This window comes from Lolium rigidum, chromosome 6, assembly GCF_022539505.1.
Source record: "Lolium rigidum isolate FL_2022 chromosome 6, APGP_CSIRO_Lrig_0.1, whole genome shotgun sequence".
In the NCBI taxonomy this organism is placed as follows: Eukaryota; Viridiplantae; Streptophyta; class Magnoliopsida; order Poales; family Poaceae; genus Lolium; species Lolium rigidum.
The window spans coordinates 224,968,499-224,987,781 of NC_061513.1; the positions used below are offsets into that span (position 1 = coordinate 224,968,499).

The 19,283-nt window shown below is 43.3% G+C and overlaps 2 protein-coding genes across 4 annotated transcripts; one reads left to right on the top strand and one right to left on the bottom strand.

Annotated features, from left to right (window-relative positions):
- Positions 1–1,374: 1,374 nt before the first annotated feature.
- LOC124663276 (probable U6 snRNA-associated Sm-like protein LSm4) lies at positions 1,375–6,441 on the top strand. 2 transcript variants are annotated; one of them, XM_047201001.1, is made up of 7 exons: positions 1,375–1,589; positions 1,677–1,718; positions 1,825–1,923; positions 2,163–2,240; positions 4,593–4,635; positions 5,905–6,051; positions 6,141–6,441. In XM_047201001.1, exons 1-7 carry the CDS (start codon positions 1,587–1,589, stop codon positions 6,155–6,157), a joined length of 429 nt encoding a protein of 142 aa, XP_047056957.1. In that variant the 5' UTR covers positions 1,375–1,586; the 3' UTR covers positions 6,158–6,441. The 2 variants fall into 2 exon arrangements, with proteins under 2 accessions (XP_047056957.1, XP_047056958.1); XM_047201002.1 differs by having other exon boundaries at positions 1,376–1,589; positions 5,905–6,039.
- Positions 6,442–11,302: 4,861 nt separating this feature from the next.
- LOC124659150 (beta-glucosidase 10-like) lies at positions 11,303–18,414 on the bottom strand. Of its 2 annotated transcripts, none has more exons than XM_047197082.1 (13): positions 18,192–18,414; positions 18,019–18,103; positions 16,950–17,002; positions 16,525–16,600; positions 16,364–16,435; positions 15,814–15,901; positions 15,289–15,547; positions 14,735–14,850; positions 12,876–13,096; positions 12,749–12,771; positions 12,583–12,670; positions 12,207–12,297; positions 11,303–11,715 (listed from the first exon to the last, which is right to left on the bottom strand). In XM_047197082.1, the coding sequence occupies exons 1-13, from the start codon at positions 18,324–18,326 to the stop codon at positions 11,508–11,510; spliced, it is 1,515 nt and encodes a 504-aa protein (XP_047053038.1). In that variant the 5' UTR covers positions 18,327–18,414; the 3' UTR covers positions 11,303–11,507. The 2 variants fall into 2 exon arrangements, with proteins under 2 accessions (XP_047053038.1, XP_047053039.1); XM_047197083.1 differs by having other exon boundaries at positions 18,028–18,103; positions 18,192–18,410.
- Between the last annotated feature and the right edge of the window lie 869 nt (positions 18,415–19,283).

The following is a 19,283-nucleotide window of genomic DNA, read 5'->3' on the forward strand; positions in this document are numbered from 1 at the left end:
TCCGAGTGTAACATAGTGACACCAAGATATTCCAATCGAATCCGAGTTAAACATGCTACTCTAAAATAAAACTTGAACTACTCGTGTGAAACTTGAATTTCTAGCCATATCCACTCTTTTAGAAACACAATAAAGATGTAGTAGGCACTTATAAACACCTCGACACACCCCTCTTCCCCCCTTACAGAGGGGAAGTGCACGGTCCACGGTGAAGTAGCACCTGAACGAGCATCAAAGAATGATCCGTATAAAAAACAGAAAACCAAATATATTGTGAACGCATAATTACACAAGCCACGAGAGGAATCACGGAGTTTGAGGATTGACAAAGTTATCACAAACACCTCACTATTGGTGGGAATGTCATCTTCTACTTTAAAATTTGTCTTATGGATTCTTGATGTCGGCCATATGCTTGATCTCGTGTGCCTTACACAAAATGCTAAACCTAGGGTCTGGTCTGGTTGGGTTCTAATCACCCTCCAAGCCAGGAATGTTGTCCACCTCAAAATATTTTTGGTGGAAGATATTTTTTCATATAGGTCTTTTTTATGAATTGCCAAGCTTATGCCAGGTTTATGATAGCACAATATCCTTCCTATATTTAGACTAGTGGATTTTTTATACTATCTCCATTTCAAAGCTTAAGGCTTATTTTTTTTAAAAAAAAAGTCAACCCAAATAAAGTTTAACTAAGTTTTTAGAAGAATCTATCAACAAATATGATATTTTGTAGATACAATATGAAAAACATATTTTATTATCTATCTAATGTATTGATTTTATATTTTGCATGTTAATGATTTTTGATAAAAAATTTGGTCAAACTTGGCATAGTTTGACTTTCAAAAAATAATATAAGTCTTAAGCTTTGGAATGGAGGTAGTATAGTTTGTAGTTAGTGAAATAGTAATGAGAACCCATTCGTGGTTGGATGATTATAAGGCTAGTGGCACTCCCCAACCCATTAGGAATCAAACCCTAGGTTTGACATTTTGGTGTCTCATAAAAAATGATTTTTCTGCAGCGGGGTCGATGTTTCCGTCAATAGCGAGACGCATACGATGACTTCGTTAATTTTAAGGCCTGTTGAATCAGTTTATTAGACTCAGTCTTTTGGAAGTGTTCCTAGAGATATGTTGTGCGTGTGTGCATTTTTTTTTGCAGGGACGTGTGTGCATTCTTAGCTATGAGCATATATTCATACCGTGAGAGTGTATTATTTTGTCGAAGATTTTTTTAATGGATTGTGGAAGATTTTCGGTAGAGACGAGACCGATTTATAACATTGGAAAAAAGGAAACCTTATGCTAAATAACCCCTCCAGAGAAAGAAGCTAAACGAGAGCCGGTTGAGTATTAGATTGAGGTCCTGCCTGTGCTTGTGCTTGTGCTTGCTAGGGTTCGCGAGTACTGCCTCGTCCCACCTCCCTTCTTACCGACACCAACCCGGCGGCAACTAGGGTTTTGCTCCCGCGACCTCCTTCCGAAGCCGCAGCTTTGATCCCGCGCCGGCGGCGATCCAGCTCCCCGTCCTCCTCTCCCCGATCCGGCCTAGTTTTTTAAAATCTCCGGATCTCGTTCAAGATGGTGCGTTTCTCCTCTTCCCCTTCCCCTCTCGATCCCCAAAGCTGGAGATGCGGCCGTGTCTAATTCGCAGTTTGTGCTCTTTCGCAGCTTCCCCTCTCCCTCCTCAAGACAGCCCAGGGGCATCCCATGGTAAGATCAGATCGGCTGGATTCGCCTCCGTTCCTGGTTTAGTTCTTCCGCTGTTGGTTCTAATCAGGTTACGGTTCTGTTCTGTCTTTTTTTTGTGTTGTTTTAGCTCGTGGAGCTCAAGAACGGCGAGACTTACAATGGCCACTTGGTTAACTGCGACACGTGGATGAACATCCACCTCCGGGAGGTTATTTGCACCTCAAAGGTGAATCTCGCGCTCCTGGTCTCCCTCCTCTAATTGATTTTATCGAGCACAGGATTTGTTAAGGGAATTGTTTGATTAACACGAAACTGGGAGGCACCCTTTATTTCTGTAACGAAATATGCAAGTAACTGTAAAATTGATGCTCAGAATGTCGGGTGTTCCAAGGCATTCAGTCCTTTTCGTCTTACTCGACTAGACTGTGCAATGCTGTTTCTTATGTTCTATGGTTGGATTTGCAGGATGGTGATAAGTTTTGGAGGATGCCCGAGTGCTATATCCGTGGGAACACCATCAAGTACCTTCGGGTTCCTGATGAGGTATGTGTTTCAGATGCAATGTCTCTTTGTTCTGTCTGTAAGTATAACGAGGAAACAGAAGAAATTTCTTCAGATGCAACATCTGGCTTAGGGCGCAAAAGCATGATCGCTAGAAATATTGCCTTAAAAATATCTTCCAAGTATATCAAAATGTGCATAAACTTGCAAACATGTGGGAGAACATAGGTGACCTTAGGAGATGGTGCTATCTTGTTATTATTTTCAGGAAGCTGTGCTAAAAAAAGTACTCACTCCACCCACAAATAAGTGACTCAGATTTGTCTAGATACGCTGTATTACACTGGTAATTGAAATTGCATCTCATGACATAGATGTCTTAATGTCTATGTGCCAGCATCAAGTCAGATGCCATCCAGGGTTAAGAATTTTGCCTTGCAAGAGTGAACTGAAAATGATTACTAGCATTTGTGAATTTACGTTTCTTAGCTTGGCAATGGTAGGTAGTATTTTTTTTCATAGTTAGGCCATGCTCTGAACTACAGAGCCCTAGTTTGTCCTTGTGCTGCATAACTCCTCTTTCAGTTATTCGTCTTCCATGCATGCCTTGTGCTGTATAGAACAAACCTTTGGTCCATTATCTATGGCTTGACACCTATTGGTCCATTATCTATGGCTTGACACCTATTGGTCATGGTTTTAAAGGCGCCAAGGCGTCCCAAGGCGATGGGGGGGCGCCTCAACGCCTAGGCGCTCAAGGCGCATTGCAAGGCGACGCCTTTGAGGCTGCCTTGCTGGAAGCAAAGCATCAGCTAGGTAGGATGAGCAGAGGCAAGCAGAGGCAAAGCAGGCAAGAAGAAGTGCATCACATACACACACCAGACACCACCAAGGCACCAAGAGAAGCTGTCATGGAAGCTGTACATTGTTTCCCCTCTGGGAGAGGGATGAACCAGTGGGAGGAGTTGCCAGAAGCTTGGCCAGAAGCTTGGCCGGAGCTGGGGAGGCCGGCAGATGAAGGAGCAGCAGCAGATCTGGCCAGAGTTGGGGAGGTCGCGTGAGAGGAGCTCCCCCTCTCTCTCTTCCCTCTCTTTCCCCTATAGATGGCCCTCAATTTCCCTCCCAGCCCACCATTTCTGTTTTCCCCTCCTGCCAGCCCAAAGTTTCCCGCGCACAGAACAGAGGCGTCCAGATTCTTGCAAGGCGGCGATTTCGCGCCTAGGCGACGCCTTTGGACGCCTTGGGCAGAAAACAAAGGCGACGCCGACGCCTTGCCCTCCTGGAACGCTCGGACGCTTAAGCGTCGCCTAAGCGACGCCTTTAAAACCATGCTATTGGTTGATGATTCTTTTGCAAAAGTGGGGACAGGTTAGAGCCTTATGGAGCCTAAGCCGCTAGAATTGCCCCTGCCCTATTGCATTATCAGTCTGCGCGTTTCCATTCATAGATTGTACACCATTATTATGTGTTATATGAACTTCTAGTGTAAGCTTCTATGATTGCTAATAGGTGCTTAGACTATTCAATATCAGTGTCTTAATCAGCAGAAGTTGATACTTTGTGAGCGAGTCAGTAGACTCAGTAGTGTATGTAATTGCACAATATGCTTAGTCTGAGTATTGTTAGCTGTTCTTTGTTTGATGAAACTAAGACAATGATGTTTAATGCTAGACAATGGACCTGTTCATATTATTAATGATTGGGTTTCAGTATGGATCAAGCATTTGATTAAGTACACTTAGAATACAGCATAAGCAGACCTGCTATCTTAAGAAGTTCTTAATTATATTTTGGTCTTGTAAGTTATGAAACTCTTATGACCTAGACTAGGCGAAAAACATCCATGAATAATTTTGTGGATGGTAGATTAATTGTCGAAATTCGAACTTATTCTATTAACTAGTTTCTAGTATTTTTTAGAGGATGAACTAGGTTGTACTCTATTATGTAATTAGTGGTCAAACAAGTATCTCGGGGACCATGAAAGCCCACGGGGTCTACCTATTTAACAAGGGAATATTTTGTACAGTGTTGCACAATAGCATGGTGAGCTCTAGGCTGTGCACTGTAATCTTGTCACCGAGCTCTAGCCTGTGGATTGTAGTCTTGAGACTGAGCTCTAGTCTGTTCACTGTAATCTTTGGACAAAATAGTCCACAGGAGTAGCCCAATCAACTAGTTATCCAAGTGTCCAAAGTTTGTTGTTAGGGCTAGCTAGTGATCTGCAAGGACTGTTAAAAATTTATTTGGCTTTAATCGCTGAATTATCACATGAGTAAATCTTGTCTTATTATGGCCCTTCTGTTTCAAATGGTGCTACGATACATCAGTACTGAAGCTTTTGGTACTGCAGTTATCCAGCCTTTCTATTCTGATTGCATTATCTTCTTGCAGGTAATTGACAAGGTTCAAGAGGAAACTTCCAAGAGTAGATCAGGTATGCAACTATGCATCTAAAGTCTACAGCTGATGGGATCAACAGTAGATTGTCCCTTGGAACACACATATATGTTTGGACTCATAAAATGAGTAATATATTTAAGTAAAGCAATATTTTATTGGTTGTGTTAATCGTGAGCTGCTCATTAATCTGATTCATAATAATTTGGGAAAATTTGACAGTGTGGCCTCTGAGAGACAACTTGATTTCAGTCATATCACAGTATGGTACACCTATAATAGTGTGAATGCATCCTCCATCAATAGTCTAGTGTCCTTTTTCCTGTTGTCATGCAAGGGTTGTTTTATGTACGTGGTTAAAGTTTTTTTTTAGATTTGGCTGCATAAAGCCAGATACACAGTTTCTGACATATGTTGTGAAAAGAGTCTAGGACACGGCGTTTCTTCTCTGGAGCACATATGCTCTCTTTATCTGTACCGTCCAGCTACCTAGGGATGTGCAGTATGTAGCCTATTTCATTAGACATACGAGTCACTATACACAGGAGATACAAGGTACATGCATATGGGTCTGTCAGGTATTAAATGTCTACTGCCTAACAGAGACTGCATACCCATCATCTTTTGCTCCTTAGTCCACTTTATCAATTGCATAGGCACTCTCTGCTGCCGAGATGTCATCGCCTCAGCCGTTGTACTGTTGTACTTTGGAACTGAGCCGACGACTGGACCGACCAATGCAGTCACATGTCAGTTGATATTTGTACAACCAAATAGAAATACGTGAACTACACATAGGCAAATACATATCCCCAACTGCACGCCAAGTCATTTGATTGGCTGCGTTCTCCAGGATCAGATGAGCCTGAGTTCGGTTTTAGATATCCGAGTCTATTTGTTATATTGATCCTTCACATTCATAGGTTATTCATCTTGCAAACCTAGTGATCATCTTCAAAATTAAGCATGGTGAATGCAATGCATGTATCTGCGTAGGAGGAAATCTCCTATTATTTATTTTTTAAACATAGTGTTCAATTGTTCATAGCATCTTCAAAATTAATCATGATGGATGCATATGCAGTGCTGTGGATCACTTTTATGCCAATCTGCTGGCACTAATTAGAACTTGCATCGACTCCATTTCTAAATGCACTGGTAGTTGTCTTCTTAGAGTGGACCACGTGTTGGTAGGAATGCCAGCACACACATACACAAATTTACTTACTGTTATCAAATAGACCATTTCTTAGAGCTGTTGAGAGGTTCAGTGCTGTTCTGAATTATGTCGCTATTGTAACTGCAGATAGGAAGCCACCAGGTGTTGGCCGCGGAAGAGGAAGAGGAGATATAGGCACCAAACCTGGAGGCAGAGGCATCGGACGTGGCCAAGATGATGGGAAGGGTGGTGGCCGTGGAAGGGGTGGAATCGGAAGCAAAGGTGGGAATAGGGGTATGTTCCGTACTTTCAGTGAGACCAGCATTGTAATGTGCTCTTAGTGTGTTCCTGGCAACGTACTGACATGTTCTACTTAATTGCAGGTCGTGGCCGTGGGTGAGAAAGATCCTCAGGTGCAAGATTGCCGCATTTTAAGGCCTGTAGTTGTGTTGCATAGATTGCTTAGGACATGAAAGACTGCGGAACTTTGGTGGGTTTTGTGGTATGCCAAACGGTTTGTGTGGTCCGAAGTTACCGTGGAAGAGTCGGCTATCGAGCTGTCTCTGTTCTTCCAAATGATTTACTTCATACCTGGGCTGGGGTACTGGTATTATGCGTATAACTCAAAATGTTCATTTGCAGAGTTCCAGCGCAGTTTATTTTATGTTTGTCGGTTGTTGAGAATCTTTTTGTGCTCTCAGGTGTAGATTCTGTTACAAATTTTATGGCTTGACCTAGGTTGACAGCTCAGGTCACGTATCATGTGCAGTTAGATGATCAGGCGCTCAAAGATCGTAGACTCCCGATGCAGATGCATTCTGTTTGGACGTGTTGGTATTTTGTTCTGTTTGGACGCGTTGGTATTTTCTGTTGAAACGGGTAATGGCATACTTAGCATGACTTGTCAACGTTTTGGCTGTTTCTTGTGAGAGAATGACCATACATTTTTCGATCATGAGTAAGGAATATGTGTGTTTCAAGCAGTAGCGTAGAGGTTTTGCCTGTTTTTCACCAAATTTCATCCTAGAGCTAGTAGGGCCAAGGAGAACCCTGATCTACCGATGGGTTAGCTGATCTAGGTGATTTGGTGGTGCAGTGTTGATTGGATGGTGGACGTATGTAACATCCCTGTTTTGCTAAACCCTAATTAGGAAGTTGTTTGTGCATCATGAGCATCATATAAAATGCATTAGGGAAATTTTTGCAAGTAAATCAAAATGGAAACCCTAGGTTTATGCAAGTCTTTGTCTTTTTGAAATGTGTTCAAATGTTTGAAAACCCCAAAATAAAAATACGTGGACTTTCAACTATTATTAGAAAGGCCACTAAAATTTCCCCTAAAGTTTCTAAGTTATTTTGGATCTCTAAAGGGTTGCAAAATGCCAAAAATATAATTGATTTTGCCCAGTTTTCAAAATTTCATGGAAAACGACAAAACCCGGGGGGTTTTTAAAAAATGGATGTTGTCTTCTTCCGGCGCCGGGCGGTGCACACTGCGTGGCCGTGCCCGCGCCGGCCACCTCCTGCTCGCCGCCCTCCCGGACGAGGAGGCGTCCCGGAGGCCCCTCTCCCTCTCCCTCGTCCTTATCTTCCCCCGGCGCCCTCGCTTCCTCTCCCTTTCTCTCGTGAGCGCGAGCAAACCCTAGCCGCGCCGGCCGCTCGCCGTCGCCGCCGTTCGGGCCACCCCCGCGCCCAACCGCCACCACCACCGGCTCCGCCTCGCCTTCTCGAGCGTCCTCGTCGAAGGAATCGACGGGGAGGGCGAGATCGACGCCACGGCCTCGTCTTCCCGCGGCCGGCCGAGAACGCCGACGGCCGCCGCGGCGCCCGCGAGCCTCCCCGCCGAGCCGAGCCCTCCACGATGCTCCTGGTGAGCTGCCGGTGCTCCGGCGCCCTCCGTTCTCCCTCTCGCCCTCTCTAGCGCCCCCGCCTCGCCGACCCGTGCCCGGCCGCCGCGCTGCTCAACGCCGGCGCCGCTCCGGCGACCTCCTTCGGGCGGCGCCGCCACCAAACGCCTCAGCGCGTCGGCCCGCACCTATTCCCCTCTCGCGCGACCTCAATCGGGGGCCAAATCGGCCAATTTGAGCTCAACCCGAGCTCACAGTGAGCTCATGGCCATGCTGACGTCAGCATGACGTCAGCATGACGCCATAAATGGCTTTTCCATTTTCTGCATTTTCCAGTAAATCTTTTCTGTAATTTTTGTAAATAGAAAAATAATGACAGGTGGACCCCATCTGTCAGGATTTTATTAATTTAGGAAATATTTTAGAAAAGAATAAAATTATGACATGTGGGCCCAACTTTATTATTATTATTTTATATAATTTTCAGAAATTGATTTAAAATGAATTAAACTTTGGAAATTCATAAGTAATTCATTTTAAATCAGAAAAATATAAAATTATATATCAAAATGATCAGAAAAACATTTCCTAATTGTTTATCCATGTTTCATACATGCTTGAACCAATTAAATGTGGAGCCTTATTAGAGAACCCTAATACACCCCTCTCATATGGCGGTGTCCGATGCCGGAACCCCTTTAATCTGATGATGCATCTAGGGTTTACTTAATTCCTTTAATATGACATATCATCCATATTGTATGTGCATTGCATTATGCCATGTGTTGATTGTTATTTCTCTCTTTATAGTATTTGCTTCTTCGCGATCGATAGAACACGTGCCCGAGACGATGAAGATCGACAACACCGAAGATCAATACTCATCCTCTGACGAACAAGTCAAGCACGGGATCCCCGGAGATCCATATTGGTTTGTCAGGGACAAAGGCAAGCCCTAACCTGGTTCATCTATGTTTTCGAAATGTTTTATCTGTGGTTCCTACATATCGCATATGATTCAACTGTCTTTTATCGATAGATAGAGTTACCCTATCTGTTGCATGTCTGACCTTTGTAGCCTCGATACCCTGATCCACTTCTCCTAGCATAACTAGGTTTGGCATGTGTGCATCGCGAGAGCCTTTATCTCTTTATGCTTAGCCATGCTTAGTTTGTTACGCTACTACTCCGGTCTTCGGACTGGAGCCTTACAATGAAATGAATCTAGCATGACAGGTTGACGTGGTAAGTATAGAGATAATGATAAACCTGATTAAAGGCTCAGACGAGAGGCCACATTGGGATGTGGTGGGTTGTTTCGTTTCTGCCGACCCTAGGAACCAGAGTTCTCGCCTCTTGAACCAAGGCCGAGCGTACAACCACACGAGGCCCTATTATGGTACCCTCTCGACTCACTAACTTGCCTAGTAGATTCCATGAGTCACATAGTTTGCGCTTTACCTGGACATATGCATTGCATTTTGCTTGGGGAAAAGGTACATAACGGGCGAGGTAAGCGTGGTCGTGGTGGTCGGGGGTTGCGGCCTGCGGGGAAACCCACCTCGGTACACATCGTTAAGGACCGACTTCGGGACTTGACCCGTTACGGCGGAACAATCCTTAGCGCGTGACTCATGGTCTCGGCGACAGACAAGGTAAAGGTCGTGGTCAACCACCCTCTGCCGGCTTTCCAAGGAAGAGAGCTCAAACGTTGGCACTAAGAGTCGGTTGGCGCGTGTGGGTAAAGTTGTGCACCCCTGCAGGGTTATGAATCTTTTCGAAAAGCCGTGTCCACGGTTATGGACGACTTGGGAAAGGACGTGGAGATCATAGAGAACTTGAATCTAATCGTAAAACTTGGTAAACAATGTGTGTTTACGGATACCTTCTTCGGGTGTTGAGGGGGTAGTCCGAGGATAGTGGTTCGAGATGATGAAGATTGGTGGATACAACATGATGATCAATAGAGATGGAGATGTCGCTCTCTTATCCCCTTTCAAAGGTTCTGAGTAGTCGAACTTCTCTTCTCTCTCATCTTACAAAGGAAAACCTGGCTTTACGCAAAAGAAGATCTACCAGAAAGCCCGCATACCCGCTTTGCTAAAAGGTTGTACTAAGTCTTGCTGAGTCCCTGTACTCAGCTTTGCATGCTTTTGTTTCAGTTGAAGTCGCTACAGCCGAAGGTGGTTTCTACGTTAACATCGATGGTTAGTTTGGAGTTCCCAGGCAGCAGCCTGCGACTTATGGGCTGGGACGTCGCTTTATGTTATGGCTTCTTAAGCCCTTTGCTATCTTGTTATTTAGAATAACATAAATTGCTTCCGTTGCTTGTTGAATGATGGGTCAGTGACCTCTGCGTGTAATAATTTGGATCTTACTCTGTTAAGAGTTGTAATATATCCTTTTGAGTCGTAGAGTCACTGTTGTGTTACCGATTCTCTCACTGTAGTCTTCCGAGCTCGAGGTTAGGCTTATGTCAGACGAAGATCTGGTATTTGTCTAACCCTGATCCCGGGGGTGCCACAACGTAGGTGCTTTGCAAGGTTAAACCCTAATTCCTCACTAATGATAGTTTACTATATGTTGGTAATGTGTGTACGCTGGTATGGCTAGCTAGCCGTGTGAATTTATTTTTACCGCATTGGTTAGATTTTGTAGTTAGCAACCGGTTGTGTGGTATTATTATTTAGCAGTTCGGGTAGTAATTTTTGTTTATCTCAGCTGTGTCTTTTCTGCGTAGTATTTGACGTGTGTAAATTTTTCTAGGCTAGCACAACAATGTTCAGAGTTAGTGTAATTTTTTGTTCACTATGGTTTTGGTAACAAATCATATGGGAGTTGATCTTAGTGAGTTGCAGTTTTTGGACTGGTTAACAAATAAGTTAAAGGATTGGTTGACAATTTTCTGGCACTTTTAGTCTGATAAATCAGACCTCTCAGGGGAACTCATCCTGCCGTCTTACTTTTTCCCGTGGCGAAGGAGCTCTCTTCACCTGAAGGCGAGGTGGGTATGATCCTAGTTAGGGAAGTGAAAAGTGAAGTGGAGGTGGTGGTGGGAGAAAGTTTGACGAGGCGGGTTTTAGTGCGCTTACTACTGATTAACTTAGGTGGTAACACGGGAGTGGTTTCGGCAATGTGTTTATTGAGTTTTGTAATAGGGAGGCTAACCAGGTAGCACATGAGCTTGCTAGAGTTTTTTTTAGTTATGGTAGTTCTTGCACTTGGATCGATGAATCTCCTAGTTTCATTTCATACTCAGCAAGCTAATAAACGATGTAACTGTTTTGTGTTGAGGGGCAGTAGGTTCTAGATGCACTCTTTTCCTTCCAGGGTACCGAAGGGCTGGAAGATTTTTAATAAGGTGGTCTGCTGTTCATATATATAGAAAATGTTTCAAAAAAAACTTAGGTAACCATGGATGTAACACATTAATCATGCAACTTCGGCCCTACCGGCCGGCTTGAACCTATCGGCCATGCCTGTGTCGAAATGCCTGGTCGACCATGTGCCACATAATCTAGATTTGACAATAAAACATGATAATACAATGGGTAATTTTTAGTCTTATCTCTACTAACCAACACATTCTAAATATATGGTGAGAGAGGTTGTGCTAAGAGATCATCTCTTAATTAAGAGAAGACACCTTTTTAAATTTTTCTCTTTTCTCTCCACCTAAACATTTATTTTACGTGGCATTGCTAAGATATCACCTTTATATATGCCCTAACTTGGAAGGAGTGTATGTGTGCGTGGGATTACATAAAATGTCCCAAGAATCAGTGAATCTAGCTCACGTGTTAAAGGAAACAACGCTGCCAGTGCAGTCTAAACACCAGACATCGACAGCTAGTTGATCTGAAAATAGACAACCAGTGCAGTCTAAACACAATTCATAGACATCTAGTGATCTGAAAATCTCTCAGTGCGCCTCAGCCCTTTTCTCCCCTTAAGAAAATCTGCATACCAAATTGCTGATCTCCTTGGGTACCTCTTCAGATCCTTGTCAGCAAAATCCACGTAATAGAGCCCATACGTGTCTCCGAGACTGAGTAGTTCATATAAATCCATCAGCGACCAGACAAAGTAACCTCTTGTATTCGAACCATTCCTGTGTGAGAACAAAAATGTTACTCTTCAGGCTACTGTCATGTCAACCAATCTGCCATTGCCTAAAACACACAATTTGTATTATTCGAAAAATAGATGAACTTTGGTGAAAATAAATGATGACTGCATGCTTCATAACAGCTCAGTATGCCCTATGTTCGTTGTGGGACGCTTACAAGTTACCAAAGATGGACCCTCAAGTTTGCTTGCAAATTTCCCACTGTATAATCTTCTGCTGTGACTAACCACACATATTCCTTTTCTTTTTTAGCAAAGGAAACATGGTGCTGAACTACAATTACACTAATATCAGATTATCGAATGCATCTATGTGATACAATTACTCCATGCTTTATGATTCATATAGAGAGCAACTTATCCAGTTAGGGCTCTTAAATGTTTGAAGATTCATAACATCAAACAAGGACAACTGTTGAATCCATTAAAAGACAAATCTAATGCATGGCCACCAGGGGGGGGAAAGGGGAATACCTTAGAGAAATAAGTAGGCTTCTAAGATGCTCACTCAAAAATTCCAACCTAGGGCCATCATCAAATACCACTTCTTGATGCATCGGATACCCTAGAGTTGAACTTTTTGTAAGTCGCGCTCAATGTGTTTATTAAATAATAATATTAATATATGTAGGCATTGGTAAGTCAGGATAGAATATGTCGACACAATAAATACATTTCCTGTAGCACAGAAGAATGTTTTAGGGAAAGAAGAAACAGTCTTGTAATATTGGCTAATGTTGCATCTGAATTGCGACTAGACATCATATAAGCAGGATGCATATAAAAGATACACAAAGTTGGCAGATCAACCAGCTTATTTATTATTACCAGACAGTTACAAAATACTCACCATTCTCATGGATATAGATAGGAGGATTGCCATAAGATTGCTTCAAATGTTCAAGCACTTGCTGGAGACCATAACCCGGCACATAGAACTGAGGAGCACTATCATCAGCACTTTGTCATTATACATTAATATATGTAAAACTAGACTTACTTCAAGTTTATCTTACCCCAGTGGTAGAATTGCTTGTAACTGCAAAGAGAGAAATCGTGAAGTGAACAACCACACTAAAGTAAAGAATTTAACAGTTTTGAACGACGATTGAGTCACCAGAATACAGCACATATGACACTCACATATTGATTTAGCAGACATATCAGCCATGAAATCTCTTTTGTCGCTAGGAGCATCGTGTGGATGATTCTTCACATACAAAATTGTGTAGTAATTGATACCAAGAAAGTCCATAGAGTTGATGAGTTGTTCAGATTGGTTTCGAGAAAAAACTGGCAACTTGGAGCCAGTGTTCTCCTTCATTACAAGCGGGTAGTCACCATAATAAAGAGGGTCCAAGAACCTATGTAGAGAAATAATATAATTCAGAGAAGGGCCAAAGTTTGTTCACCATTTCAGTGCAATGCATGGCAATATTTAGAATTACTAAATTCGACTTCACAGCTTGATAAGTTTACCGTTGAAAAATGAAAAGTGTCCTACCGTTGCGTGAATAGAAAACATACATGTATACACCGCTACCACTACCAACAGAAACACTGATAGATTTCTGCAAAAAACCTGATAGATTACTTAAATACTATGATAATGGTAAGTACTTCCATCAAATGTCATGCAGCTTAATAGATTGTACTAATTATCTCAGTGAGCGGGATGCTATGGCTACTGGTTGCACACGGCTCCAGATGGTCGCTTAGAATATCTTGTGCCAGGCTGGCTGACGGCATAATAGGCGGCTTTCGTTGATGTGTAGTCCATTTTTTACTTTGTTTCTTTCGCTGGTTGATTCTTGTATCAATTCTGGGCGATGCTTGAGATGTTTAAAACCCTGTACTCGTAACTTTTTAATAAAAGGCCATGTGCATCATCATGATGCAGAAGCCGGGGTTTTAATCCCCATTTCGAAAAAAACTAATTATCTCAGTGCAAGTGAGCCTACCAAGAACCTTCATATTTAGCTTACTCTCCACGCAGCAATGGAAATTAGAACGAGAATTTTTCTATCAGTGCAACAAATAGAAAAGACCAGAACACAAAAGGCTACAAAACCAATGTGCACCATATATCTTGTACAAATACAATGAAAAACGTCAATATGTGGAAATCTTGATAGCAATGCAAGCATGTGTATTGGATAAATACCATTCATTAATCAACTCAATTTTAGACATGTTTGTATTCGATACAAGTATTTACAATACAGTAGTTATGCACATCACGTCGAGTAATAAAACAACACGCATTGTAAGCATACTTTCATAATATTTTAAAAAATAATGCGCTTTATTTAACAAGCATAAATATTATAAAGATAGTGGTCACACTTGCAGAGCTGCTTCTTCCAGTGTTTTTCTTTAAAGTTAAATAGTGAGCACAACAAATATACCGAGAGAAGTAAAAAGAGAAAAATGAACTAAGATAACGCTTAAACTAGAAACCATGGCAGGAAGAACCACAAACAAGGCTATTACCTGCAAAATTTGGAAATCTGACATGAAAAGATTTCAAGGAATCATGTATTTACATCTACAGTATACAGAGAGGCGTCCACTAAAAAGCTTATTGGATTAATTGTAATTTCAATACCATGCAACAGTTGTATGGTATCAAAGTAGGTCTACAAGCCTATTGAAGACCTAACAACTCCATGATATATGGGCCAAAAAAGCATTCCGATTTTTTTTAATATTTTGAAACTTGTTTTTTGGGTAAAGGGGATCATATGCACCTGAGATCAAAAGTGCATTTCCATCTCTCAACATGTTACCTATCCTACGCAGAGTCCAAAAGCAGATTTCATTGCCAGTTTGGAACAAGTTCAAAATGTATCCTTGTTGGGGCAGGCTGCTAAAATGCTTATCCTTTGGTGTTCATGGCTTTAGTAGAATCTCGTTCGTCAAGGAAAATGATATGATATCTAACTAGTATGAAATAAGTGCTGGCACTGTAAAGGTAAAAAAGGGCAGACTGATCAACCTACCAGCCTGTGAAGAAGGCCTGCGCTCTTTTCGCTGCAGCTATATCTTCCGTTGAGTTTGTAAAAGGTACAATATTATTTATAAATATATTCATGCCAATAAGTCCATTTTGCTTTGTCTGCAGAACAAAGAACATTTTTATCCATGGATATAACAAATTTCTCTTTCACATGAAACATGATGATTTTTAGGACCTACCTAATAGTTCAGACGAAATTGAATTATAAGAAATCATAGGTTACATATTTCTCAATATCGCATCAAGTCCGTGGTGTAGTTTAGGAAAACTAGTTCACCTATATTTAAAGTCCAAGGGAAATATGAATATTATTACTTTCAGGATTTAGCATAGAATATTAGCAACAAAGATAGCATTCCGAGTTTTTTCGGACCAGAACAATTATTCAAAACAATAATTTATCCTAATCCCAAATAACTCGACAATTACACCACAGAGACTAGTAGGTTGATTATTCAGAATAAAATTGTTGATCAATCTATTAAGAAAGCACTTAAGAAATACCTTAGTACCAATTTGTTAGCGAAAAGATAGTACCTGATACTTTCTCCTGTATAATGACACAGCTGAGCTATGAGCCAACAAGAAATTATGGGATACAATGTATGGCTCGTTTACAGAATTCCCACGGGAACAATCACCAAGTCCAAATGGTTTAGAACACCTCCCTGGTGGCCCAATACCAGCATCATAACCAAGCGAAACTAAAGCATTAGGTTCATTTAGAGTAGTCCAGTAGGTAACTCTATCCCCAAATTCCCTAAAGCACACATCTGCATATGCTGTGAAATCATCACTGGAAACAGAAAATGGGATTAAAAGTGTGCTTATATTCTACGCATTTACATGTGATAAAAACTACAGGCATGGCAAAGCAATCCGGGTTTTGTACAGGACAGACCTATAGTGCATGTTTTTACGTCTACAATTATTTTCTGTAATTTTCATTTTTTTTGCACAACCATGCATAACACACACTTTATAATGAATACTATCAACCAACACATGATATTTTTAAAAAATGAAGACAAAACATGAAAGGCATGAAAATATAATACATACATGATTTGTGGACTTAACCATCCATCATATACATCTTCAAGGATTTGAGGAAGATCATATTGGAAAATTGTTACATGTGGCTGAATTCCTGCAAGATACTAGACATACTAAGTATTGCTGTACATGATGTTCTTCAACACAATCTCATTAATACAACTTATTATCAATCTAACTCAATATCAGAAATACAACATAACCCTCCACGTACATTTTACATCCTTTTTACCATTAAAACACAGATAAATACAATTATACTGATAAATACAGGATAAGTAACTTAAACTAGACGTGTTCATTGGCAGTCCAGTTCAACTTAGCTAGCCAGGTATTCCTGGGTTTATGCCCTGATCCAAGCTGTGGCCTATCATATTAGTCCTCAAGAAATTCAGGGCTGTAGGGCCCTGCTAAAAAACCTACTGGTAACATACTGGCCTAACTACTTTTACTGCATGACATTAGTTTGTGAACAGAGCCACAGAGGGAGTGCTATGCAGTCCCCATGATCATTAGATTTATTAGGAACATAAACAACTTTGAATGCAAGATTTACCATGATTAAGAAGTTCATTGATGAGATTATTGTAGTATTCTACTCCTTTTGGATTGACTTCTCCTCTGCCATCTATGGACATGTGAAAGGTAATCAGAATTATATCTTTTAAGAAACCAACTAAACAATGAAACTTTGACACAAGCTTGTGAAAAACATACTGGGAATAACTCTTGGCCAAGAGATAGAGAACCTATAAGCATCCAACCCAGTCTCCTTCATCAATTTGATATCCTCCTGTAACAAACATGAGAAATGATACACCAGCCAGCATACAGCATTTTACCAGGATTGGTTACTTTTTGCCATGCCTTGTTAGCGAATGATGTTTATATTATCCAAATTTTCCCCAAGCAAATATTTACTATAACTAACATTTTCTTGGAGTCAGTACCTACAAAGTACCCTCCCATCTCTCCCCAAGAGGGCATGCCACCAACTACCCATCCATCTAAAAATGGACCATACTAAGGCAACCTCTCTCTCTGATAGCCTGTTATGCACAGTTCTGCTTAGAAACTACATGAGCATTTGAGTACAGAAGCCAATTAAGGGTGGCAGAACTGAATAACATAAATTACCGCACCTTGTATTTATGGTAGCCGTCAGCTGCCACATCACCCCTCACATGATCATCACCTGTATTGAAGAACTTGTGAGCACTGAGTGATTCGTAGGTCATATGCACAATCCACTTATTTCGATTTCCACCGTGAACCCAAACCCAAAACCTGAACATATCTAGGTTCGGCGAATACCCTACGAGATTCACGGTTGTGTATGGTGACTAGAGCAAGAATGATGTGAGCTGCAATCGTTCCCCCCCGAACCCTCTCTAAGTTTTCTAATACTGTATGTACTACCTCCGTTCCAAGATATAAATCTTTTTAGAAAGCTCCGTTCGGAAATATAAGCCTTTTTTAGAAAGCTAAACCGTTATATTTCCGAACGGAGGTAATAGTAAGTATGTGAGATGGCCTCATTTGCAACAAGCTGTAACAGCTGAGCATGCCAATTCTTATTCTATCTTGGGCAAAGCAATGGAGAGCACTGTAGCAGCAGTTGCTAACCTGCTATCACTGGGAGCAATCCCCAGTTCAACAAATGTTTGAGAATCAGGCAATGCAAAGCGCGCTTACCGCAACAGCTCGGGTCCGCCTGACCAGACCAGGTGGAAGGTGCGGCTTCCATGGTCGAACCCTCGGCGCTGTGGTGTGGATGTGTGGGTGGGGTGGGAGACTGAGAATGGACGGTGGGGGTCGGGCGGCGCCATCGGAGGCTGGGGTAGACCGCACTGTAGCGCAGTGAAGCTGTGTTGCGCGGAGGAGAGCAGGACGGCGAGGAGGGGCAAGACAAGAGATCTGTCGCCGGTGGCCCGTGGCGGACTTGCGCCGCCGCCGCGAAATGGGGAGGAGGCTCGGTGGGGCCACGCAACTTGTTTATTCATATGAAAATGGGAAGAGAAAAATCCGACATGTTTTGTTCATTCCGAAATGTGTTGGTCTTTTCCTCATGGATACTGTTCCAAGATCTCGACCACTGGTGCACTACTGTTCTTGTTTTTTAAAAACTTCCTGCCTCACTTAGGAATGTCAGTGATGAGATGACGGGTGTAGAAGATATGCCGGCGAGGCAAACTGAAGCATGGACCGTGCGTTGCGTACCGGAACCGGAGTGAGCGTGAGCAAAGGTGTCCCAGACGCTGGGAGTCCGGCCGTCCTCCGCCGCCGCGCCTTCCCACTGAAAGAAATTGCCGAAACCGGCCGCGGACGATTGTCAGTGATAGATGTAACGAGCATTGCTCGTCGTCGTCGTCTTGCAAACTCACTTGATAAGCCGATGTGCTGGCGCCGAAGACGAAGCTCCTGGGGAAGTCGTCTCTGCTGATCTCGCCGCTCGTCGCCGCCGATCCCACGGCCGCCGCGACGAGGAGCGGAGCAACGACGCGCAGCAGCCTCATCATGTGATCCTTGGTCGACGAACACGGTAACCGTTACGTGTGCGTGGGCGCGCCACTGCTGTGCTCAGGCTCTCTCGTGCGTGCAGCGTACGGACAATGTATGATACGTGATGTGTGTGTGACCAGCCAAGCCAAGCCGCTCGCTGCGGCTAGTTGGTCCGTTTGCCTACCGGGCATGCGTGCGTGTACGTTCTCCTTCCTTGATTTCGACTGCTGCATACTAGCGTCACCGCCCAGATAAGATTCGTGTGGCTTCGGTGTGTAGTGCATGTTTACATGCTCCTATCTCATTTCCTATTTTGCTACATATGGGTTTACTATTTTTCTACTAGTTTTGCTATCACTTTTGGGGCCTTAGAGCATCTCTAGCCGCGTCCCCCAAAGCGTCCCCAAAAGTTAGGGCGCGCCGGACAAAAAATACGTTCCAGCCGCGTCCCCCAAAGCCCATTTTTGTCCGGCGCGCTCCGATACGGTGTCCGGCGCCCCTAGCCCGTCCCCGTCCCACAGGGGACGCACCGGGCACGCCGGACACAACGAAAAGCGAGGCGGGGAGTGGCGGGGCCGACCTGTCAGCGGTACGGAAGGCTAAAACCCCGTCGCCTACCTTTGGTCAAGCGACGTTAATGGCGTCCCTATTTTCCCACGCGACGCAGGGACGCGTCTCGTCGTGCATGGCCGCGTGGCCGTCCGCGCCAGCGTTATTGCGTGCAACCACCCGTTGTCGCCGCTGTTTTAAGACGCCCTGCAGTTCTCACCGCTCACAAAACTTCTCGTCGCCGCCGCCTCCCCCCTCCCAGATCTTCTCCTCGCCGCTCCAAAAATGTCGAGCTCGTCCTCCCGCAAGATCGCCGCGGCGAACGGCTTCGGCCGCGGCAGCCTCACCGTGCCGGAGGCGTGGGCGCCGTACAACGCCGGCAACCGGTCCCGCCGGACATGCGGGCCGCTAGCGGCCGGCGGGCC

What these genes read in the sequence shown, in the direction of transcription:
- LOC124663276 (XM_047201001.1), top strand. An exon ending in ACCTTCGGGTTCCTGATGAG is followed by an intron (nt 2,241 to 4,592) that starts GTATGTGTTTCA and finishes ATCTTCTTGCAG; the next exon opens with GTAATTGACAAGGTTCAAGA. An exon ending in AACTTCCAAGAGTAGATCAG is followed by an intron (nt 4,636 to 5,904) that starts GTATGCAACTAT and finishes TTGTAACTGCAG; the next exon opens with ATAGGAAGCCACCAGGTGTT.
- LOC124659150 (XM_047197082.1), bottom strand. Translation starts at nt 18,326, where the DNA reads ATGATGAGGCTGCTGCGCGTCGTTGCTCCGCTCCTCGTCGCGGCGGCC. An exon ending in TTGGCCAAGAGTTATTCCCA is followed by an intron (nt 16,436 to 16,524) that starts GTATGTTTTTCA and finishes ACATGTCCATAG; the next exon opens with ATGGCAGAGGAGAAGTCAAT. An exon ending in CAAGCAATTCTACCACTGGG is followed by an intron (nt 12,671 to 12,748) that starts GTAAGATAAACT and finishes AGTGCTCCTCAG; the next exon opens with TTCTATGTGCCGGGTTATGG.